This window comes from Zonotrichia leucophrys, chromosome 3, assembly GCF_028769735.1.
Source record: "Zonotrichia leucophrys gambelii isolate GWCS_2022_RI chromosome 3, RI_Zleu_2.0, whole genome shotgun sequence".
NCBI classification, from domain to species: domain Eukaryota; kingdom Metazoa; phylum Chordata; class Aves; order Passeriformes; family Passerellidae; genus Zonotrichia; species Zonotrichia leucophrys.
The window spans coordinates 18,843,243-18,869,243 of record NC_088172.1 but is presented as its reverse complement, the minus strand read 5'-3'; the positions used below and the strand labels follow the sequence as shown (position 1 = coordinate 18,869,243).

Here is a 26,001-nt window from a genome sequence, read left to right as displayed (position 1 = left end):
GCCTGCGTTCTGTATTTTTCTGGTTTATTCTAACCATATTACTGCTTGAGTTGACCTCCTTAAACATATTTAGGTACATCCACAGAACTTGAAATTAGTAGCATTGAAGCAAATAGTAGTTGTAGCAGGAATCAAAAGCTTTGTTGTGAATAGCATAAGGGTATAGTCATAAAATGTGGAATAAAAAGGGGAGTATTTTTAAGCTTGTATAAAATGCATAGGAGCCCATTTTAAGCCCACATTCAGCATCCAATAGCAGGTTTTTTTCAGTCTCAAATTTAAATCAGTTTGGAGTTCCTCCGTTGAAAGAGGGAAGAAGGGACAGGAAGGGAAAAGAAAGAATAAGGGAGTGAAGTAGTGGGGGGGAGATGGAAGGAAGAGGGGAGTAAGGCGAAGGCAGTCACAGAAGGAAGGGAAAGGGGAACAGAAATAGGCCATAATAATCTGGGAATTATACTGGGTTTGCTTCCCCTTTTGTGACAACTGTATGAAAATCTTTAATATAATTGAGCCTTACAAGTTGCTAGAAATACATGCAATCAAAATGTTTGCATTGGACAACTACTTTACACATTGGGCCAGTAAACAGTCCTTAAGTGTGTATACCTCATGTGTCTTTTACTGACTCTCAGTCACATGGATGAATCTGAATTCAAAAGCTAGATTTTGAAAAAGGATGAAATAAGCAATATTTGAAAAGGTGGTTTCCCATTTACCATTCCCTAAATATGTGATTAGCCTTCATTTCTGTATTAATTTACTCTTTTGTTGGTTTTCCTTTCAGAAGTCAGGCTGAGCAACCAGCTTGGGTCATCAGCCTGTTTCTTGAATTGTGGCCATAAGCATTATTTCTCTGATACTCAAATGTTTAATTAAAAATTACCAACAGCAAAATTATTTAGCTGTCTTGCATGTGATCCATCCAGGTCTTCTAATTGCAGCTGCAACAAATATTACTCTATTGCAGTAGACTGTAATGCTCCTTCTTAACCTAAAGACAAAGAAATTATGCCACTACTTTGCAAAGATTAACAGGAGCCTCTGTTGAGGCTTCCTTTCTTCACTTTGGTATTACCTTCTCTAGACCATGAACCGAGAGGAGGTCTTCAACCAGAATTGCTTCTAGCTCATTGAGGGTTCTATGGACATACAACAACGTCTTCTGCAAGGACTCCCAATTTTTTTATTCCTCTTTTTTTCCTACATTTATCTCTGAAACAATTTCTTCTACCAGTGTTCCTTATGCAATCTACCTTCTGGAAGAAGTTTTGAGTGTCTATAGAGGACTAACCTTCAACAATTAATGATATAATTAGGACTTGTTTCTCAATATTAAGGTCATAAAGTCAGTTATATAATCAGATCATGCTCATTGGTCTGCAGCCTTTCTCTGATTTGAAATATCTAGCGATTGAACTTTTTTTTGTTTGGTTTGGTTTTTTGGGTTTTTTTGTTTTGTTTTGTGGATTTTTTTGATTTTTTGTTGTTGTTGCTTTAAATTGGGCACTGTCTACAAAAATACATTTGTTTTCTCTTGGCTGCACCCCCTTGCATGTTAGAAATTATTAGTCTTTGCATGAATTTGTGTTTGCTTGATGCAGGATCACCCTGGTGTAAGACTTGTGGACTTAGCAGTACATGGCCTACAAGTCTTCCTCAACTGTATGCTTTTATTTTTCCACTTGCTAAAAATGTTGTTAGGCCATCCATGTGGACTGTGCCTAACATACTGCATATAGGTGTTCCAAAGTCTATCTCTTTGAATCATAAGCCACTCTGAAACACATCAGATTTGTCTGCTGACTTGGATACCCCAAAATTTTCACGTGCATAGAAATGCAAAAATAAGTGTTTCCTGCTTTAGGGACACTTACTTTCATTTAAGTCCATTCTTTTCCAGCATCTACTGTGGAGTCAGTCAGTAGTTTCCACTCCTGTGTTACATACCTGCCTTTCTTCTTGGATTCTCTTCTGTGCAAGTTGTTCCTGCTGTGCCTACTTATTCTTGTAAGCAAGGGCAAGGGATTTCAGGCAGTTTACTCTTAAGGTCTTAAACATGACAAACAGTACACAGCTCTTGCATAAGCAAATTTAAAAGCAAAATTATGCTTCCTGGTCTCGAAAAGTTGGCCTGAATCATCTCTTCTTCCTACAAATCTGCCTTTGATGAAGAGAATCTTTCATTGTTTCCAAGTGACTAATTAACAAATGCCAACAAAGTTCTGTACTTTAAGAAATACTTTTGTTATAGATTAAAGTTTACAGCCTGTAAATGTTCATTTATATTGTGGTGTTTTATACATTGTCTAGCATTTTTCAATGTATAAACTCTCAGGAAGAGGGGTTTAGTATTGAAAAATGTGTACAGGACTCTTGAGGAAACCCAGGTAAATCAGTGGGAAGGCAGACTGACTCGGAACATCATTCCTAATCTAAGAAACCCCACCAAAATGTGCTGTTAAAAGTGACAAACCCCCAAAATATTCTGTAGAATTGTTATCTAGATTAGCTGAAATCTCATACATTTACTTTGACTCTTTGATAAGCAGTGAGTTATTTTAATATTTCTTGAAAGAAATCACAGGAAGAGCCCTTAGAAGTATTAATGTGCAGTCTAGTTTACTGTGGCATGAGGAGCATTTTTAAGCAGGAGTAATTTGGAAGGACAATTTTAGTGCATTTAAAAAAATGTTTTTGTCCCTTTGCCTTCCCCTTATCCCCCACTGCATTTGAGGTATCCCTTTCCCTTGTTCTCAGGTGTGAGATGATAATTTCAGGTATTGAAAGAGTTTTTAACCTTGTAGTAGTAACTCATACTACTGCAACTTTTAAATAAAATAATTGAGACTTATCACACTGCTGTGCATTGTTTGTTTTTGTGCAGTCACTAAATACACACATGAATAATTAAGTGTTTCTACTTATAAAGAAATTTAAAATAAAAAGTATAACATTATAATATTAATTCAAGTAGCCTAAACATTACTAAATATTAAGGGATCCCATGAGAACCTACATATTGAAGCTGTTAATACTCTTTTAAATAAAAAAAAGTATTTTTTGAAGCAGCAAGTCTTTGAAATTCATCATAGAGAAAGCCAGAGGCTAGAGAAGTACCTTTGATTTTTGTCATGAATTTCCATTGTGGTATAGCAGAGTCGTAGGCCGTCAGAAATCCTGGCATTTCCTTTCTGAACTGCTTTCCTCAGAAAAAGCTTGGCAGCTTCTCAACATAACAACTGAATATGAACATTCTGAAGGGCTAAATACAAATATTAGAATCTTGCTACCCAGCCAGCTGCATACCACATGGCTCTGGGAACACAGCAGTGGTACCAATGGCAAGAGAAGAAAGGGCAGAGGAAGGTCCCTAAATGTGTTCCCTCCATCTTGCCAAGGATTTTCTGTGCTGCCTTATGTCCTTTTCTCTAGGACCTCTGCCTGCTTCTGTTCTCAGTGACAGAACACAACTTGCTTGCTAAATACCAAAAGCATTTTAATTGTTGATGGGAGCACTGCAAGCAGGAAGGAAAGTGTTAAAATTGAGCATTGTGAACACTTGTTGTTTTAATGATGCGTGACAGATTTTTGCACATTTAGGTAAATATTTTCTTATCTGTGGTGTGAGCGGCAGCTGTTTCTTTGCAGATCCTTCATTCCAAGGATTAGGTTTATAAATGCTCTTTGGAAAGTCCCCATGAAGAATCCCTGGAATATCCCCTTTTATCTTCTCGTTGCCATGACTTGCTGACACTCAGTTCTGCCTGTGTGGAAGTAAAGCTTCAGAGGAATTACTGCCTCTGCTGCTGGCTAGAGTGAGGAGGTGTCTCCTGTAATTTGGTCAGCTCACGATGAGTTCTTACTAATCCTTCAGCCATAATAACAACTACCAAACTCATAGATAACCATCGCATTTATAGAATTAAGGTAGCTCACTCCCATTGGTTTTGCAAAATAAAATTCCCAGTTGTGTGAAATTCAAGAGGTGACAGACAAGGCGTCACTTTAAGGTAGAGTATATATGGCTTGTTAGCTTGGCCTGCAGTAGCTTTCTGAAAGGTAATGCAGAAGGCTTCTATACATTCACTTTTCAGAGAAAACAGACTTATTTCCATTTCAGAAAACTTTACTTTGGTTTTAGTTTCACCTGTCGAAGATCTAATGCTGGTCTTCTGATCTGCTTTTTTAGACATACTAAGCTATACAAAAGTTCCCAAATTGAGCAAAAGGAGAATTCTCATGTAGTTTTAAGAAGATTCTTCATTGTAAAAATTTGATCTTCCCAGTGTTTTTCAAAATAAAATTGCGTCCTTTCTCAGAGCTCCTATTTTTATTGCCATATTACTCTTCGCCAATAGAATCAGAACATTTTCCCCTGTTATTGGTAGCTAGAAAGTTCCTCTACTGCGCATCTTTTGTGTGTGTTTCTTGGACAGAACAGATACCATATGGACTACAGGTAAGCACAGTTTAAAAGGGTGCTGGGGTTGTTTAGTCTGGAGAAAAGGAGACTCAGGGGTGACCTTATCACTCTCTACAACTCCCTGAAAGGGGGCTGTAGTCAGAGGGGGTTGGTCTCTTTCTCCAGGCAGCAACCCTTGACAGAACCAGAGGACTCAGTCTTAAGCTGCACCAAGGGAAATATAGGTTGGATATTAGGAAAAAGTTTTTTGCAGAAGGAAAGGTAAAGTACTGCAATGGTCTGCCCAGGGAGGTGGTGGAGTCACTATCCCTGGATGTGTTTAAAAAAAGACTGGATGTGGCACTTGGTGCCATGGTTTAGTGAGATGTTTGGGCATGGGTTGGACTCAGTCTTTAAGGTCTCTTCCATCCTTGTCATCCTGTGAATTCTGTGAAAATTATTTGTATAGTTGCTTTATGTGGTTACCTGCCTTCATACTTTTCTAATAGTTTGCATTGGTTTTTCTTGTTGTATTGCAGGAGATAGCTAAAAGTTTAGTTTATGTTTTCTGTACAGTGAACTTATTTATATGATTTTGTGTTGGTGTTGAGCTTTTCTCATGTCCTGTTGCAGGGAAAAACTATTAAGTTATTGAGGATTGCTCATGTACCTGTTGGAAGTTAATTTTTATTCCACATACACTTGGTTTTTACTTTAAAATTCTTAGATTTTGTAGGTGATACATGGCATGATAAAATGAGGCTTGGTGATCAGAACAGAAGGTGTACTTGGTTCTGAGAGCATGTGTTTTTCTATCCTCAGAAAAAATGGTAGAACTAATTTGGAGCAGGAGGAGGAAAAGAGGATAAGTGAGGGTTAGGAGAGCTGATTCTGAGGTGGTGTAGCTGCTTGTTATAATGAAGTGCCAGACTTCACCCTGTAGTTAATTAAATTGCTTTTAAAGAATGCAATAGTGGGAGAACATTTCCAAGTACGCTGCATAGTTATGGTATATTGCTCTGTGTCTGCAGAGCCAAATTAAATATATTAAATAAGATCTCAGGAGGTCAATTATGATGATAATACAAGTAGGGACAATGCAACAAGTAGTGATATTAATTTCATGAATGTTGCATAGGTATAAATCACCTCAGTATTTGTTCCATTATATTGCCACAGAAATTGTAGGAGAATGGATAATACTCAGATGGTTGATTACTATTTATATCATTGCATTAGCCTGTATTTACAGAGCAAGGCCTTCCCTCATTACATTACACTTTGGCACTTTATTGCAAGACTTCTTGTCTGTTACTGTATTGTGAGACCTCAGCAATTCATCCAGGACAAATGGTTTCAAAGTAGACTTTGCAATAAAAGGATATGTTGTGCAAAGCATTTCAGGGCTGTCTTCAATTTTGCAAATTAATACCAAATTAATGAACTTATGTCTTAGAAGCACTCTGGTGTGAGCAACAGTGCCAGAAAGTAAGGATAACAGATGATTTATTAGGAAGCTGTTAATATGAATTGCAGGAACTAACTGGACCTAAACCCTCAACCATAAAAAGCAACATAATATAATTGAGAAAAGAACCACAGTAATTTGTGGGACATATTATATAGCTTACTAGAGGAAAGGTTGTTTGCATTGACCACCAAATTTGTCTCTTCTGATGCCAGAAACTCAGCAGTCCATTTGCTGCCTGCCTGCTATTCTAGCAGCATGGCACACAGCCCTGTTGGAATTGCCTGCTCTCTGGGAAGGGCCAGACTCAGACAGCACTGAGCCTGTGCCTCAAGGAGATTCTCCCCAAAACAGAGATCTGCAAAAAGAGGACTGGAGTAACAAAGAAAGGTCTATGAAAACAGAATTAATAATTCTGTCAGAGATGTGGTTCTCTGTTCTTGGGGTGAGAAAGGGTGGTGACATTTAAAGTGCTGCACAGCAGTATGGATTTTTGTCATGTAATGCCCAGAGTAAGCTGCATGTGGGTTACAAGAAATCAATACTCTTGCAGTGTAGGGTAGGTCTTTAGCATTATTCTTTACTAGGTTATTGATATTGGTATGTGTCCCTAGTAAAGCCTGCCCTAAGCAAGCAGTTTGAGTGGAGGACTCCTGTATTTTTACTGTTTATAGCAAAGGAATTGTTAAATGACACACACTGCAATATATAACTGGAGAATCATAATTCATATTTGTGAAAGAAGTGGTAATGCTGAGATAATGAAACTGTCAAGAGTTCACAAAATAGACTTACTGAGTGCTAGCAGTAAAGGCCTTTTGTTACATTTATGCTTGAATTTCAGCACACACTTACTAAAACGGTTGACTTTGATGTCCTAAAACTAATGAAGATTAAAATCCACTTATTTTTTCTTATCAAAAGTGGAAGAAGTAAAGTAGAAAAACTCCTTTATTTCTCTACATTCTCTTTTTATAGTCTCTGCTTGTTTTCTTTAGGCCTCACAGCAAAGTTTATAATGACTGCCAAACATGGCAGAATTTGCTTTCATTTTGAAAATGATGGGAATGAAGATCTCTGAATCATTGAGTTGCAGCCTTTGGTCAGTTTGGAAGTCTCCAGCCCAGCCTCCCTTAGAGCATGGCTCGTGGTAATATCTGAACAGGTTTCCCAGGGCTTTATCCAGCCAGGGGCTTGAAAACCCCCAAGAATGCAAACTGGACCACTCTGGGCAACCTGCTGTACTGCTGGGGTGTCCTTGTGGGGATAAGGGGCTTCCCTGTATCCAGGCAGAACTGCTCTTGTTTTGGTGTGACCATTCCTTCTGTCCTGCCACCACTGCAAAGAACCTGACCTTGTCCCTTGAGAACTTCCCTGTAAAGTACCAGGAGCTGCTGTAAGATTCCCTGAAGCCGTCTTTGCTCCAGGCTGAACAAGCCAGCTCCTTCATGAGGCCTGCACAGGGCAAGTGCCCTCTTGGTGGCCCTCCCCTGGACACGCTCAGGCGATGTTTATTGATAAGTGTAACTGTTGGGATTGGCAACTTCTTTCTGGATAAGTCTCTGAATAGAGTTAGTTTCTGAAGGTGAGAACCATCTAAGCAGATACAATGCACATGGATGGGCCCAAAGTAGCAGTAACTTACCCTGTAGCATAACAGGCACCGCAGAACTGAACATTGGCCTCCATTTACTGTGTCATGTTATCCACTCTGTTGCCATGTTACCATGGACATAATCTCCTGTTTATCAAGGATATGCAGGATATTCCAGCTATAGCTTTTTGTTTTAACCAACAAACAAATGTATATGTGTCTTTCATTAACCTTGTCACTGGTACTTCTTGTAGGAGTCGGTCACTTACTGAAACTGAAGATTAAGAACTTTGAAAGAATGAAAAGAATACTCTGTATTTGTACAGTGATGATAGTTTAGAGATACTGAGCTTTACAATGGTACTTTACTCACTTACATGCAAATTAAGTAAATCAGCTTTCTGAAAAAGATTGTTTAGAATATTTGCATAAAAATAGTCTTATTCAACACAGTTATACTTTCCTCTCTGTATTTACATGTTTTTAAATGCTAAAGAAGGGTGTGGAGTTTACTTTTCTGTTGCAAAGCATAGTCTTAGTGTCAAGACAGTAAGAAAGATAATAGCATATGGCTCTACTGCTGCCTTCAGTTAAATTGAGCATTTTGTTAGATTCCTTAGGAGTAATTTTGTGCTTATTGACTTTAGCAGATTTTCTTGTTCTGTAAGGACATCACTGAAACCAAATTTTACGCTTAAAAATAATAATCGCTTAAAAAAAAAAAGAATGGGTAGATAAGATAAAAATACTATCAGTGACAATCAAAGATAATTTTGGGAGAAGAACACTGGCATAAAAACTGGTTTCTGAATTGTCTTCACTTTTAGTTGATGATTGAAATGTGCTTTTCTGTCCAATACCCACCCAGGTGGTGGTAGTTCCCCATTGCTGTGCATAATTTCAGTGCTGTGTGATGTTATGCACAGCAAGTGTCTGCTCTAGCAACGATTTTCTCCTTCCTGTAACACGCTTGCTTAGCTGTTCCCAAAAGAGGGTCATTTTTGATCAGGGTGATAATCAGTTTGACAAGGTTTGGAAAGTTCTCACAGAATTCTGGTGCTTTCATCAAAAAACTGCTGTACCCATCCAGTTTTCCTGGAATGGTTGGAAGGCCACTGTATTTGCTTCAAAAGCATGAGTGGTTCCTTTTAAAAAGATCTTTGCATTGTGGAAAACAAGTATGCTTTGGAAAAAAAAAAGGCAGTTTGTAAGGAAACCTCCTGTATGACATTATAGCTTTCTGCCTTGAGGAGGTTTTCTTGACTCAGGATAGTATTGTTATGCCTAAAAGAAATGGGATGTATGGAATAGGCAATTTGCTGGTGTATTTCTGCAGTCTGAATTATATCAGTTTTTCTTCCTTGCTGGAATCCACTGTTGTGTTCTTGTAAGTACCAGGCTGAAAATTAGCTCTGCAATTGCAAAAACAAAAGTAAAACCACAGCAGTGAAATCTTTTCTTCCAAAGTGATGCAGCAAGTAACTAATCCTGCAGCTGTTTTTGCAGCTTTAATTAAAGGTAGGTACACATTATAGAATACCTCACTGAAGTAATTTCCTAATCTTGGTCTCCCTAATTAATCAAAACGTGGAACCTTGAATACCATATTTGCTTTGTCTTTTCCCATGTGCAATACTCTCTTCTGCTGCAGAATATGGAAACTGGGGAAATATACACACACTCCTATTAAAAGGAGAAAAAAAAAAAGAAAAAAGAAGTTTAATACATTTAAAGGCCAGACTGTTCCATGACCTTTATGGAATCCACTCTTTCTGAATCAAAATCTATCGTTTATGATCAAGCATCTGTTTTGGTTTATGGAAATCAGTATGCAGAAATTACCTTATCACTGTTACTGACTTTTTGCATATTGTATGTATCATATATGTATTGTGTGCATTGTTCAAATTTGGCACTCCAGCAGCCAAGCCTAATTATGTTTGTGTTTAATAGAGTGTTGAGTGTTGCTAAGAGTAAATGGGCAGCCTAATGAGGACATGCAACAAGAGTCACCTCTGGTTTGTAGGAAATGCACAATTGGATGTACTTGTATCAGTGTACAACACTAATGAATCTATTCAGGATTTTTTTTCTTACATTTAAATTGATCCTAGAATGCAATGCGCACCCATTTCTTGAGGATCTGAAGAAAATTCTATTAAGAAATTAGGGAGTTCACAGGAAGGGGTAAACAGGTAATGAAACAGACTCAAATTTGAGAACAGGTTATTTTTTGGTCCTTACCTACCATACTTGATCTGTCTTGGCACTTTTCTTCTCAGATACAAGGAAAACAAGACAGATGAATAAATAGGGTTGCCTTGTTCAGTTAACACTGTGTATCTCAGAAACAAGACCAAGCAGAAGGTGTAGTGTGAAAGTGATGAGATCCTTGGAGTCAAGATAAACATTCATGTTTTCAGTCCTCAGATAAAGAAACATATTCTGTACTGGAGAAAAACACGTTTAGGTTTTACTTTCAAAAACTCAGTAAAGGAAATGAGGTAGTGCATTGGCATGTTACCTAAGGTTTTCAAAAGAATGGAATTCTTTGATGCTATTCAGTTCCTCTTTGACTGGTGGATTTGTGAAGACTCTATTGCCAGGTGACATGTAATGAAGAGGCCAAGTTCATTCCTTTTCTCTTATTTGGAAGTTGTCTTTTTACTTTTCTAGTTGTTTTCATTGTTATTTTACTTTTACTTTATGTAAGTCTTCTCTCATTTATATTTCTAGTGATTTAATTACATGTTCAGCATAAATGAAGCTTTTAGTTCTAAGCAGTTGGGATTCAAAAATGGTAATTTCTGCAACTGACTGGAGACATAACTTTTACCTGGTTGTGTGCAACAGCATTTACCTGTGTGAGGTAAATATTTCAGGTCTAGAATAAGATGAGTGCTTGCAACTTAACAATTACACCTTTAAAGTTGATGTATAGGTAGTTTGAAGATTAGTGAAAATGGTAAAACCTGCTCTGATATCTGTGAAAGGTTTTATTTGGTTTGAATTTGCACCTAAGACATCTATCTCGTTGGAACTTTCCATGAATATACTAGTGGATAACAATTATACCTTTACAAGTTACACAAACCCTGGTTCTTCCTCTTATTTCCTTTCGCGCTTCAACAGAAGTTCTTCCCAAATTACTGAAGTTATGTCAACAGTACAACATTTATATATATATATCCAAAATACCACTAGAGGGACATTGCTTTTCCAAATCAGACGCACTTGCTTTATTCCTGTGGGTTCAAGGGTGTTGGTAGCTGGTGTTCAGCATGCTGATCTTCTTGAGCCAAACTCTCACAGGCTGAGGACATTTTGTCCCAGTAAGAGTGCCTCCAGCTCTTCAGTGTCTGCTTATTAGCTGCTTCCAGCTCTTGAGCCATTAGCTTTAGAGAAAATGATGAAAGACTGAGAAGCCTTGTGTACAAAAATTTTATTTGATTTTTTTTAATGCATCATGCAATTGTATTTTGAATGTTTTTCCACAGCATTTGTATTGCTGTTTTTCCCTCCCTGTCTGGGAGGGAACCCTTACTGAATTTCCTTTCCCTCATAAAACCAGTCACTACACACACCCATGTCATGGTTTAACCCCAGCCAGCAACAAAGTTCCACACACCCACTTGCTCATTCACCCCCTTAGTGGTATGGAGAATTGGAAAGAAGTAAACTCTTGTGGGTAGAGATAAGAACAGATTAATAATTGAATAAGTAAATTTACTTATTTACTTTATAGTAAAGTACATTTTTACACAGAAAGTAAAATATTACAATAATAAAAGGATACTATTAGTATTTATAACAGTAATTGTAAGTAAAAGGATAAGAGAGAGAGAGGGAGAGGTAAAGCCCAATAAAACAAGTGATGCATGTTACAGTTGCTCACCACTCACTGACCAATGTCCATAAAGTCCCTGAGCAGTGATTGGCCCCTCCCAGCCAACTCCCCTCAGTTTGCCCCCTGACCATGGCATTCTGCAGTGTGGAATATCCCCTTGGCCAGTTTGGGTCAGCTGTTCCTAATTGTGCTTCCTCCTGGTTTCTTATGCACCTGTTCACTGGCAGAGCATGGAACATTGATAAGTCCTTCACTTGGGATAAACACTACTTAGCAACAACCATATCAGTTTGTTGTTAACATTATTCTTGTGCTAAATCCCAGCCACAGCATGGTACCATCTATTAGGAACAAAATCAACTTGATTCCAGACAAAACCAAGACAACTCACAATTCAATCATTCTTAGCTTTCAAGTGAAAGAATTCTGTATATGATTTATGCAATACAATAATTTATGTCTTTCCTGTTTGATTCAGGTCATTGCCATTGTTATGGATATGTTTACAGATGTGGATATTTTTAGAGAAATCGTGGAAGCATCCACTAGAGGGATTGCAGTATATATCCTGCTTGATGAATCGAACTTCAGTCACTTTCTGAAGATGACAGAGAAGCAAGGCTGTCAAGTTCAGAGGCTCAGGGTAAGCATACTGTCTTCCTTTGCATGAACATTCACTACTTACTCCTGCACAGCCCACTGAAAAGTGATTATTGTTGGAAGAGTGGTTGTTAAATACTGATTTTTCAAATTAAAAACCAGGTGTAAATAGGTAAGCTCTCAGCAGAACTTTCTCTACATATATATATATATATTTTTAAAGCATCTTTTTCAGGTGTCTAAACAAGAGCATCTCATAGAATATCATCACTTCCATATATATTTTATAAAATATTTTTCCATTATTGTGTATTTAGGAATACTGAAAAACTAAGCTTCTTTTTATCCTTTATCCTATAGTTGCAAATAAAGTCATAAGACTTAGATAAATTTGTGTACTTCATTTCATGATTTCTTCTTTAAGGTTCTGCATTAAAATACTTCAGGAGGCCCAAGATTTATTTTTGTAGTGTTTTCCTGAAAATCCATATTTCCATGTCTGTGCTTTGTCCTATTCCTTTTACACATTAAATATGTAATTCTATCCTGTAAGAGAGATTACAAGATGACATTTACATTTTGATGAGATGTCCTGCACTGCCTAAAGGTTTATCAGGGATTAGAATATAAACCATGAGCTGCACTGAACTGATGTAAGTGCTTCATAAATACTTGTTGGTTTACTGTACTGCTGACAGTACTAAAGAAGTTCCAAGGATGTTGTCAAAGTCTTTTTGCAAAGTTCTGAGCACTGCCTTAACTCATAGTTCCATTTGAAATCGCTTGCCTCTGTAACTAGTTGAGCTTCATTCATGCCAGTCAGGAGTATTATAAAAGCTCTTTATAGCAGCACCTGTTCTGAGAACCCAGTCCAGGAATCGGAGAGAGATGTGGTGTATTTGTGAGGATAAAGAGGACTTTTTTTGGTAGATGTTTGGAGCAAACTCTGTTTTATACCCTTTTTTATTCTGTAGTGTTGACTTACATCCTCAGAAGTATTCCCGTTCTACTTTCCATGCTTGTTTCTTTGTCGCTGGTTGCCTGATACACAGAGTGGTGCGAACTTCTGAGGGACAGCCACCAAAACTGGGGTGTTTTATAAACACTGGTAGTGATTGCCTTCATGAAGTCAGTATTTGGCAGTACTTCCATATTCTGGAACTTGAGATATCACCATTTGCTGATTACTTGCGTTAATTATGCCATAGAGGTTACCAAAAATGGTCTATGTCTATATATGGAATGGGCATTTTCCTTCCAAAATAAAAAAAAAGATTAAGACTGTGACTTTCAAGTGATGTCTCAAAAATGCCGTATGCATTTTCAAGATGTGAAAACTGTTTCCATGGACAGTTGTTTCAAAAGCTTACATTCTTTGGATTCAAGGTTCTCTTTTTAAGGCAGTTTTATAGACTTTTAGGTATTTATATTATGGTTGAAAATTTAATATACATAGGTCAGAGTGGATTTTGTATGGATTAGTGGGGATTGGAGAGGTTTTATGTAGCCTCTTCAGTGACACTGTGTTTTATAGATTTCTGGGTTTTGGTGGGAGACATAAAATACATCTTTATTCTTCAGGGTTAACCTAGAATACTTTGAGTTTAATCAGAAAATAAAAGATATATGCCAAAGAGCTAAGTAATAATCCTTTTGTGTGCTGAGTTTCCAGTTTAGCTTGTAATAAAGCTGTTCAAATTAATGGTCTTCTCAGCCATGGGCTACTCCCAGTGAGTGTTGCTCTGAGAATAGCAGTTTGCTACTCCTGCATATTAACTCCTATGCCTTTTTAGAGGATAAAAGGGAAATGCAGGTGACTATGAAAGAACAGCCAGTATTTTGAAGATGTTTTCTCCCTTTCCCTTTTTCACTTTACTCAAGGTTCAGAAAAAAAGATAAACATCTTCAACTTTTTGTACTCTTGGCTTCTGGTCTTGCCCTTCTATTCAGTGAAGACAAGAAGAGAACAGAGCTGTGTGGGTCTATTCCTTTTCCTAAAAATGTAGCACCAGCACCATTGGTCTTGTTCTTGTCTGGCATGATTTGGTTCAGTCTTGTTGGAGTATGGATGATGCTTCTTAGTCCTTACACTTGTGATGAGTTTTCTGCAAAGTGTTTCAGACTCAACACCTCTGTCTCTTTTTCTCTCCCTTTGAATCAGTAAAAAACCTGAGATGCAGTGATGAACAGTACTGTATTTTTTAATTCACAATTACAACTAAGTAGTCTTCTGTATGGAAAAGAAAGAGGATTTTGTTCATAAATCTTCATTAAATGTCTGTGCAGACAGTTTTTCTCATCTGAAGTCTGACTCCAAATTCAGGGCATGTTTTCTTCTTTTTTGAAACATACAGCTGAAAAAATGGATGGACCGTATATTCTGTTGTTATTTTGTGAATTCCATGTAGGAAACTAGGAAAACAGGGGTTACTAGAATAATTTTTAGTCTTTCCTGCAGCATCTTTTCATGTAGGTTGTTTCTTACTCAGTATTCATCTTGACATCACATCCATCAGTGAAGCCCGAATAATTCCTTTCCTGTACTTTCCCATTATTCTTTTCTAGTTTCATTCATTTTCTGGCTGTATTACATTTGTCCTCAGTAATTAATTGGCTTGCTTCTTTTTGTTTTCTTCTTCTTTTTTTTTTTTTTCCCTCTACCTAAGCTTCTTTCATTAACTTTGTCCCTGGTCTGACTTACTTGGTTAGCAATTCATTTGCATAGAGAGATGAAGAGTTGCTACAGATTCAAGCGTTTTTTTTTTTCCAGGTGATTTTTCAGAAACTAATAAGTAATTTTTTTTTCTGCTACTGACAGGTATTTTATTTGATATGAGGTGAGACAGTGGAGGTTCTATGCTCTGGAGGAGCCTCTTTTTTTACTCTTCTGCTAATAATGAAGAATCACTTTGCTACAGAAGGGTAGCTGTTTGGAAGCTGTTTGGCAGGACCTGTTTATTACCTGATAATCCTTAATATTTTTAATGAATTGAGGGAAAGGGAAAATTAAACCACTAATTGATTTCACTTTCCTTCTGTGAAATCTACTCCCAGATAAGCAAGTTTAAATACACAGTAGAAGCTGCTCTTGAGACCTGCTTGCAGCCTGTTTTTTCTCACTAGTGTTACCAAAATCATCAAAAATTTTCCAGTACTTCCACATCTAAGGCAAATTGGGTTATTGAATAGGCACTCGCAGCATGATGTTGTACGTGTGGGCGAACTTCTGTGATAAGGACCAGACTCCAGTCAAGTCTCGAGCGGTCATTGAGTCATATTCAAAGTCAGAATAGAAGCAGACTTGAAAACTATTTGGCATTTGTACAGCACATACGTGGTCAATAGCTACTTTTTAAACTGACAATCTGTCACAAGTGGAATCATCCGGGGATCAGTTCTGGGCCCAATGCTGTTTAATATCCTCATAAGCCATCTGGATGAGAGGATCAAGCGTACCCTGACAGAGGTTGCTGGTGATACCAGATGGGGTGAATAAGTGGGCACTTTGGAAGGGAGAGGCACCCTGCAGGAGGGCCTGGATTAGCTCCAAGAGTGGGCTAGCAAGGCCCTTAGGAAGTTCAGGAAGCATGAGGATAAACTCTTGCACCTGGGGAAGCATAATCCAGGCATGCAGCACCGGCTGGGATGTAACCAGCTGGGGTTCTGCCCGTGGCAAGCTCAGTGTGAGTGAGCAGTGTGCTGCTCCTGCAGGAAAGCCAGAGCATGCTGGGCTGCATCAGCAACAGCATCGCCAGCAGAGATGAAGAAGTCATTGTCCCACTCTGCTCAGCACTTGGAATAGTGCGTTCAGTTTTCATCCCCACTATGTATAAAAGATGTGGACAGGCTGGAGAAGGTCCACAGAAGGGCCACAAAAATGATCCAAGGACTGGGAAGCTGCCATATGAGTTTATTCAGCTTTAAGAAGAGAAAGGGAGACCTGATCACTGTGTTCTAGCAATGAAAGAGAGGCTTCAAAGAGGCTAGAGACTAATTTTTTACAAGGAGTCACATGGAAAGGATGAAGGGTCTTTGGAAAAAATTACTCCTGGAGAGATTCCAAGAGGAAACTCTGTCACAGTGAGAACAATCACTGTTAAAATAATTGAAATAATTTCCTCAGGGTAGTGGTGGATTCCTCAACGCTGCACACTTTTAAGACTCAAGGGCAGATGCTAGGCCATCTTGACCAGACTGTACTTTGGCAAAGAATCAGATAATCCTTAAAGTCCCTTCCAATCTGATAGTCTTATCATTCTATGACCTGTTTTGTCGTACTAGAGAAGAGAGGCACAGGACAGTAAATAATTAAAGTAATGAGGAACAATATGAAAAATTTGACTATTTTTCCTTTAGAACTGTTAGGCTAAATATTAGGTAGACATCAATTTTCTTGTCTGTGCATATTCTTGACAGCAAATACAGGGCAAGTAATGGAACACTGATAAAAGCAGTGCCTACAAATAAAAAGTGCTGAAATTAAATGTTTGAGACCAGTATATTCACTGTACCTGGTTACGATATTGGAGAAATTTTACTAAGGAAAATAAATGTGTAGCGGTGAATAATACTTCAAAATTTTAAATCATGCTTGTGTGGCACACTCTGGACTGAAAATGTACAGAAAATGTACAGAAAAGAGGTTAGAGCTTGTTTCTTGTTCATCATTGAGTGTCATTTAACTGGATAGCACTGTTGGCTATTCTTAAGCTGCAGCCACTGGATGTTTTAAATGTTCCTGAGTGTCCTGTTAAACTCTTGGACAAGAGAGGAGATCCATTTGTAAATGAGTGATTGCAATGATGCTGTGATGAGTACACTGCTGTTAGGACAGTCCTATAGCCTGAGAATGAAACCAGGCAGGAGTTCCATCCTGCCCAGCCTTTCATACCAGATGGGGTTTGTAATTCAGTATGTGTATGCTTACTGTTTCTAATCCCAAGTGAAATGCATCGTTTCCGTATTCCAGATGTGGTTTGGGTGATTTGGGATTTTGGGTGATTAATAAAAGCGTGCATTCCTGGCACCTTAATTAGAGGGTTTAAAGCTGGTGCAGAATGCTGGATGAACTGTGCAGGAAAAGGAAGTGTTATGTGAGAAAGGTAAGCATGATCTCTGCCACTTGTCACGTTCCCAGCTGGTAATGGATGATCTACCAAGGGAAGAAAAGAGTTTAGAATCAGGGAATAGGGATAGAAAAGCTACAAGGGGAAAAATACAGAAGAGAAGGTAAACAAAAGCAACAGAGTGACTACAGTGACTACAATTTTTTTTTTAAACCTCCCAGGAATTTAATGTAAACAATTCTATTCCTTTTTTACATATGCCTATATCAACTTATGTGTACCTAAGGCAAAGCTTTTTTTTTGTGTAGTATGGTAATTTGCAAGCCATTAGACTTGGTTGTGCCTCCAGCATTGATTCCCAAATTATATCCTGTCCAATACTGATCAGACATTATCTAAGTAACATTTAATGTGTTCAACTGGCATGTCTTTAGGCCAGTATTACTTGTATGAGTACTTGAAAATGTATAAGCTGTTCTCAAGTTACCTTTTTCAAATTATAATGACATAAATATGATTAAATATAATTAAATATGTCTGAAATACACATATAATTATGTGGTATATAGAACTGGGTAAAACAGTCATTAAAGTAAATGCAAATTTCATTACTAATTCACAGGATTCTATTAAAGTAAAGAGTTACTATTATGGTTATCTTCAGAATGGGTAAATTTCAGTATTTTCTTCTTTTTCAGGAATTACTATTTCTGTAGTATTTATCTTTCAAATAAAAGCTTTTAACATAATTAGTTGAAGCTTGAATAGCTGCTGGTGAAGAAATTATTTTCTTCAGTGGGCTTGTTCAAAGGTCAACAAGATCACTTTGGAAAAGCACAAAAACTGATTTTTGTCAAGAAGAAAACTTCTAATTGGAATGCAGAAAACTTAAAAGACAGAACATTAGGTTGGCAGAAGTGATTAGCAGTTAGAGATGCAAATTTATGTTAACCTGGCATTCAGTAATGCAAATTGGGTTGTTATTAATTCTTTTGTAGCTATTTCTGAAAATAGACCTAAGTATTCACCTGTATTTTTGCTTTTAAATTTTTTTCCTTTTAAAATATTACAGCATTTCTAGATAATACTTCTTGTGTTTATCTATTTAAGAGATAAACTTTATGTTTTACATTTGCTAGACATATAGCTCACGAAAAAAAGTAATTCTTAAATGCTGTCTTTGTACATTCTAACTGAGCTGAATTGAGTACATTTTAATGGAGTTGAGCTTTTTCAAAGCTTGACAAAAATGCAAAGCAAAAACTCTCCTAACAGTGAATGAAGTTTAAACAACTTTGATAACTTGAGTTAAACCCTAATTTTCCAACTCAGCAGCTTTTAAGTGTAACTCTTGCTTCTGTGGTTGGATTTTTCATTTGATTAAAGTTTCAAGAAACCAACACTGAAATATACAGTGATTTAGAAAGCATGTGTTATTTGGAAATGTGCTTTCATATCATGGATATTTTATCCAAATTTTTGAATCTTCTGTTTGGAAAGATAATTGGATTGTAGTAGATGCTATCTTTAAAACTCCTACAGCCTCTATCTTCCAGAACTTCATATGTTTTAGGCAAATGTAGAAGTCCTCCCATAGATAATGAAGGCTTATGTCACTGTATTGCAAACTCAGTCACACTTTATAGACTGGAATTTTAAATGAATTTGTAAGTTTGAACATCTCTACAGCTTCCTGAGGATGGGAAGTGAAGGAAGAGATGCTGGTCTCTGCCCCCTGGTATCCAGTGATGTATGGGAACGGTGCAGCCCACCACAGGAGGTTTAGAATGGACATCAGGAAGCACCAAGGGAATTGTTATACAGTGGAACAGGCTTCCTAGGGTAGTGATCGATGCCCCAAGCCCATCAGTGCTTGAGAGGCATTTGGACAAAAGAATAAGTTGCTTTAACTTTTGGTCAGTCCAGAATTTGTCAGGTAGTTGGAGTAGATGATCATTGTACCTCCTTTCCATCCGAAATAGTCCTGTCCTATCCTATCCTATCCTATCCTATCCTATCCTATCCTATCCTATCCTATCCTATCCTATCCTATCCATTTATTTAATCCTCCTGATTTTGCTGGAATTACCATGTACACAGTCTTTTCCATGTGCTTCATGAGCAACCCTTCCACCTATAGCTGACCTTTAGAGAGCACATCTGCTGTGATCTGCAGCCTGCCCTTGTGGCAGTCCTGGTGAAGTGTGACATTCCTGTCTACTCGCAGGTCTTACGTGCCACCATTTCCATATGTACAGAGTATGTAGTAATCATGTACATTCTTGGTTTTTATTGCTAAATTATGGATTTTATTTCCCCTGGAAAGCTTAGGGTTGCTAGAAAAACTATTCCAAGGCGAGAAACTACAGTAAATATTGTGATCATTCACAGTTATCTTCCAAGCTGCTTTTATCTCTTGTGAAGCATTTTGTCTCATATTTACATGAAGTAGATGCTTGTAGGTTGGTTTGCATTGAATATAAATTTTAGACAGGTAAGCACCTTTTGTGTAACAATTTCTGTTAAATGTGTCTTTTTTCTACATCCCCATAAGAACTTCTGGAAAATTTTTATTAGTACAGTCCATGAGGTATAGTAACAATTTCTTTCAAATTTTCTATTTCTATGAGCATAAAAACCCAAGAGAGAGAAAAATTACAAGATGCTGACTTAGCTGAATCAGTTTCATCAGTAGTCTGGGATAAAAATTCACCACATCTTTGAGATCCAGTGTGGAAAATTTCCCAAGTGCCATTTACTGAGTTTGCATGAATAAAGCATAAAGCTTAATAGAATTCAAAATCAGCTGCTGCATTGAGTTTGTGCTACCTATGCACGTTGTGTTAGTGTCTCTGAATTTAAAAATGGGATTGATCTCATGGTGCAAAGCTGATAGATAAATTTTATTGGTGGTAAATCTGCAAGGGATTCTAGCACCAGGTGGTATCATTCACTGGATGAACTCAGAGTAGGGTATAGGTATTTGTAGACACAACAGCCTTGTTCAATTAAAATAAAAGTGATCTTGGCTCTTTTCAGTGTTCTCTATGATTAGCTGAGGTACTTGGAAATCATATAAACATGTGCATCAGCTGATGGAAATAATTTTTTTTGCAGTACAAAACCTCTTTCCCCTTGTTGAAGGTGCTTTCTGCCAGAACCTCTTTTCTGAAGTTGTCGCTATGGAAAAGCAGAATTTCATTTTCTGAGGCCTGGGGAATCTCATCAGTCTTGAAGCCAAAGCAGTAATCAGCCATTTTGGTCCCTAGGTGATAAGCTTGATCAGCATTTCATTCCCTGCATAATTTTTTAATATGTAATAATTTAACTTTTCTCCTACTGCTCCTCTGAATTTTAGCCCTCTGAATGTTAAACACGGACTACAGTAAATGAAATCAATTGTTTTGATTGTTTTTTTCAGAATATGAGGGTGCGGACTGTGAAAGGACAAGATTACTATTCTAAAACAGGAGCAAAATTCCATGGAAAAATGGAACAAAAATTTATTCTTGTTGACTGTAAGAAGGTCATATATGGTTCTTACAGGTAAGATCAATCACTGAAGTGTCTGTAGCAAGCCTGTTATCTCAGTGCTGCTGCTATAGCAAGTGTTGGGGTTTTGTATTTGTGAAAATTCTTCTAGGGACTCACATGAGTAAATTTGATTATGTTTTCTGTAATTTAGCAAGATTTCATAGATAGTGATTGCTAACTAGCCTAAGAGATCCTCTGCTCATTTTTCACAAATAAGAAATAAAGGATATGGGTTTTGCTACAGCTGAAGAGTCGTAAAAAGAAAAAAATCCTGATTTGTCTTTATGTTTTCTGAATTATTCTTGTTTAACATTCAGTCCAGAGAAGTGTCAAAATTTTTTCATAAGAGGAATCTTCTAAAGCTAACATTAGAGACTGATTCTGTGGCTCTCTAGTATATGATAGTCAAATTCAAATTTGCCTATGTCTTTTTCTGTGTTTGGCTAAGTTTCTGTATTCTGGTTTCCTTTGTATTTTCAGTGTATGTGAGGAAAACAGGCTGGAAGAACCTAACAGCCTTGCAGAGCTGGAAAAAACCTAAGTTAAAGCAGAGACAGTCTTAACTCACACATTATTAAATATTTTCCTTCTTTTCATGCTACACTTTTCTCCTTTGCCCAAGTAAGTTCGTTTCTGCCAGCATAGTGCCTGGGTACCAAATCCACAGCCATTGCCTTTCACAGATTTCCACCACTGTAAGCTTTTGAAAACCTCACCTTTCATTTCCTCTAAGACTCAGCCAGCCCCAAACTCAGACTGACATGTATAAATGGTAGTGAGGTAAGTGACAAGTTCATAAATGACTCAGGGTAAGAGACTGCAGGGACAGCCTGCATGCTTTGACATCTCCCCACCACTGTGTGAGGAGACACTTCATAGTCTGTGAGAATGGGATAGGTTTTCTCATTCCAGTTTGAAAAAACAGCACTGCTTGAACACCTTGCACCACAGAGGCTGGAATCATCAATTTCTGTAAAAATTAGGCCTTCTTGGTAAAAGAGTCTAGTGATTTGTAACAGGAAAAACAAGTCTTTCTGAACTCTGTCATTGAACTCAATTTAAATTTCAGGGGTTTTTTCCAATATTATATGTTATTCTTAATTGTGACAATTAATAGAAGAACTTAGGCAGCATGATCTGATTTAATCTTGATACACTATAACTTCCTGAAAAATACAAAAACATAAAAAAAAATCAGTAAGCTATTTTTTGTACAAAACTAACCCATTTTCTAACATCTAAAAGAAAAATGCAAATAAATAAATTCTTTATTTTTTTTCCTTTTTTCATGAAAAATAGGATTTCAAAACAATTTTTGTTGTAACCTAGAAATTGCATGTTTTTTGCCTCATGATATTAGTCTTGTTGCAGCATCCTTAATGTACATGTTAATTTGTTTTATCTCATTTAGTAGCTGTAAGTTAATTGCAGCTACTTAGCTTTGAGAATGTGTTCAGTCTTTTACAGCACAAAAGAGAAAAAATCATTATCAAAGCATTATCATTGCAATTAAAAGAAATTTTCATCTCCAATGCAATATGCATATTAGAAAATGTAAACTTTTTTCAAATTCTGAGATGGATCTTTTTGAAAGTGTTTAGAATTAAGTACTTTCAAAATTGCTGAAGCACTCCTGCTTGTTATTTTAAATGTAGTTTTTTCACAACATAATCACACAGTAACATTGTCTGACAGAAGAGGTAATACAGTGGGTACAGGTTAGTCCTGCCATAGACTTTGTAGAAGTGATTTTTTTCCATTAGGTATTTGTACTTTACTGTTCTACATTTGTCAATCCTTTTTTAGAATACTTCTTATAAGGGCAATTATAAGGGTAGTTATAGACTCATTCCTGCTCTCACTGAAATCAGTGGAAAAACTCCATCTGAATTTGTCTGATGTTTGATTAGACTTCTGAGTCCAAATTACATGAATCATGCCCTCAACTTATTTATTTAGAAGGTACTTTTACAAACCCAAGGTTTCTGTAAAGGCTTTCTTCTCAAGACTGGTATAATACTTCAGCTCCAAAGAACTGTATCTAATGGTCATTTGTTCTTCTTTCAGCTTCATGTGGTCATTTGAAAAAACCAACCTCAGCATGGTTCAAGTTATCACAGGACAGCTTGTTGAATCCTTTGATGAAGAGTTCAGGACGCTGTATGCCCGTTCTTCCGTTCCCAGCTCGTTTGCCCCAGAATTAGTGCGCGTGAACAGTCGCAAGACTCTGTGGGATAATGACACATACCAACATTCAGTGTCTTCCTTGGCTTCAGTTTCCAGCCAAAGAAACCTTTTTGGTAGGCCAGACAATGTTTTCAAGGTAGATCCTGTTTGGAAAGCTCGTGGAAGGTATGCAGTAAATGAAACAGATAAATACAGCTTGAGAAATCAAGCCTATAATAAGCAGCCATTTAATCCAGCTTTTAATGTTCAAAATCCAATACAGCAGTATCAACCTAGTGAAAAAAATGAGCACTGGAAGAGACATAGTTATGCTGGAGAGAAGCCAGAAAGGACACCTTACCTTTTGCTCAACAGAGCTATTAACAGAGCAAACAATCTACCAAACACTTGGAAAATGCCATCTGATAGCCTTAGTATTGTGTCATCATTACGAGGAGGATATGCAAATAACTACAATATTCCCCAGCAGAGTTTTGCTGATCAGTTCTCACGACCAAAGGTAAACCTTGCAGAGAGAAATTCAATTGTACGGAGGTCTTTTAATGGGACGGACAATCATATCCGCCATCTGCAGCAGAGGATGCCAACCCTTGAGCACACGACAAAATCATTCCTACGTAACTGGCGAATAAAGTCCTACTTGAATGACCAGTCAGATTGTCCAGTAGAGTCAAATGGGTCAGCCTTGGGTGACAGATATGATAGCTATGACACAGGTGAAAATATTAAAGCTCATGCGCTGTACTCTCATTCTCGCTTGCGGTCATCGTTGGTGTTTCAGCCAACTTTACCTGAGCAGCAGGAAGTAAGCAGCTGTGCAAGTTCTTCAAATTCAACTATAATTGGGTCAGAGGGAAGTGCAACACCCAAAGGGACATCTAACCACGCTCCGAGTGTGGAAAATGGAGCGGATAATAATTCAGAGGAGCTTAGCACAAACTCACCTCTTAAGTCAGATGCACCAACAGGCCACAGAAGTCAGATTGCAGATGACACAAAACCTAGGGTAAATTCAAATGCCGCTGGAGACTCATCACTGTATTTGTACACAACGCTGTGTACAGATAAACATGCAGAAAATTTGAAGAACCTTCAAAATGAAAATATGCTCAAAAGGAGAAGTTTTCCCATGTTTAATTCCAAGTCCATATTGGATCCTGGTACCAACAAACATGCATCCAATTATGTTTACAGCACATTGACTAGACATAGACTTAAGCAGCCAGTTAGTCCAAAACTTCCAGAAGACGTGTTGAAGAGTGCTAAAAGTTTGCACAGTGTAACCAATCACTCGCCACAGGAGGAAAAGGACCTGAAAGGAGAGCTGAAGGGCCCGACTGCTAGCAAGGCAATCTCCATGGCAGCTCTCACTGAAGCTAGCACGGAGGAGTCCAGTAAGGATTGCACATCGAAGAAAGAAAGTAAGAATTCCCCAAGTTTTCTGAAGAAAGGATCCCAGAAACTGCGGTCGCTTCTTAATCTCACACCAGACAAGAAGGAAAACTTGTCAAGAAACAAAGGTCCTGCCTTTTACAGAATGTGTAGTAGTTCTGACACATTGGTTTCTGAAGATGAGAATCAAAAACCAAAGATTTCTGAAAATAAGACAGATTCTTCCCCAAGGAGAAAAAGAAATTCATCATCAAATTCTCAAGGTAGTTTGAACAGAAGTAAAGAAGATGTCACCGGGAGTCCAACAAAGTCTCCAAAGTCTCCGAAGTCACCGAAATCTCCAAAACCTCCATCTGATGAGAGCAATAAAAAGTGTCCCCTCTTGTGCCCCCTTGAAAGTAAATTCATAGAAACTGCAGGAGATCCATCTACTCCAAGATTTAATACAGAACAGATTCAGTATCAGGATGCAAAGGAGATCTCCACAAATGCTACTTCCGAAAGCGCTCCTGTTTCTGCTCTCCAAAGAGCAAGTTCAGTGGCACCTCAGCTGACGGGCTCAAAGCACCAAGAAGAGCTGAGGTCTCGTTTGAGTGAAAGACGTGTTTACAGTCGCTTTGAGCCATTCTGTAAGATGGAAAATGCCAGCCAACCTGCAGGAATTGCAGCCAACAGCAGTGCACAGCTCTCAGATATCAAAACCAAGACCTTAGGGAATAATTACGGCAGGAGTAATCACATGGTCAGCTACAACTCAGCTGCTTACCACCCATTGCAGCCTAATGAAAACAAGCTGAGAGGATTTATGCAAAAGTTTGGGAACTTCCTACACAAAAACAAGTAATGCTGTAATTTTGTTGATTATACTGTAATACAGCAAGACTGGCAAAGCTGGACATAATCTTAACTGGACAAAGACTTGTGGCTAACTTTTGTAGAGTTTACTTGGATTTCTTCTTGGGTCTAGGACATTGGAACGAATGTACATATTTTTAAAAATAATCATTCTAGAATTGTTATACTTCAATCTTCACAGAAATTCTCTGTCCAGAAGATGTTTCAAGGAAGTTGTTTATAGTGTTGATATTGTAAGATTAATTTTATACATTTTCCTGGTGAAGAAAATACATTCTAGTATATTTTAAGATTAATGAACGTGGGGTAAAAAAGATGGGGGATGTTTTTAAACTCCAGATAATATTGTCTCCAAAGATTTGCCCGTCAAAAATAGGATAGCACTAGGAATAGTAAATTGTATTTTTTCAGCATTTATGTACACTTTCAAATGATAAACACAAATGTTAATGCATTGCATGTTACTTATCTTTAATTTTTGGAAACCTCTTTTAGGTTTCATCTTGTTAATAATTTACCTCCTAGCATCTATTGAACTGTTTGGGCAGTAGATGGATCTGTCTTACTTTATTGAATTTTCTGTGTAATATGATATTTTTCTGAAGTATTTGGCATACAGATTTGAAAGTGACCTTAATTTGAGTTTTCACAGACTTGTTTACATGGTTAAACTAGTGTGAATGTAGAATGAACATTAAAAAAAACTATTTCTAGAAAAGGTGCCTTGAACATAACCTACAACTAGTTTAAATTTCAGTGTGTTAACCACATTTGTACAGCATGCCAGTATTCTGTAATATCTTCACTAAAAAAGCTTTTTTATTACATTTTTCTATTTGGTGTTTAAAAAAAATTCTGTGGACTTCCTTTTCTCAGGTAAGTTTTTGAGTTTCACATGCAACAGTCTCTTTAAAGTGTTGGCAGATATTTTTGCAACTGTGATCTTTGAGTGTGGGCAGGTATTTTATGGCTTTAATGGCCTTATGTCAGGGTGACTATTACAAGCTTGCAAGGAATTAGGCAGCTAAAAATGAGATTTGTAAAAATCAACAATCA

At 37.4% G+C, this 26,001-nt stretch overlaps 1 protein-coding gene across 1 annotated transcript in view; it reads left to right on the top strand.

Annotated features, from left to right (window-relative positions):
- Nucleotides 1–24,934, top strand: part of FAM83B (family with sequence similarity 83 member B) — a 44,099-nt gene extending 19,165 nt beyond the window's left edge. Inside the window, exons 2-4 of the mRNA XM_064710119.1 lie at nucleotides 11,790–11,954; nucleotides 20,399–20,523; nucleotides 22,579–24,934. Coding sequence (XP_064566189.1) covers nucleotides 11,790–11,954; nucleotides 20,399–20,523; nucleotides 22,579–24,934 — 2,646 coding nt within the window. The remainder of the gene's footprint in view (nucleotides 1–11,789; nucleotides 11,955–20,398; nucleotides 20,524–22,578) is intronic.
- Nucleotides 24,935–26,001: the final 1,067 nt, after the last annotated feature.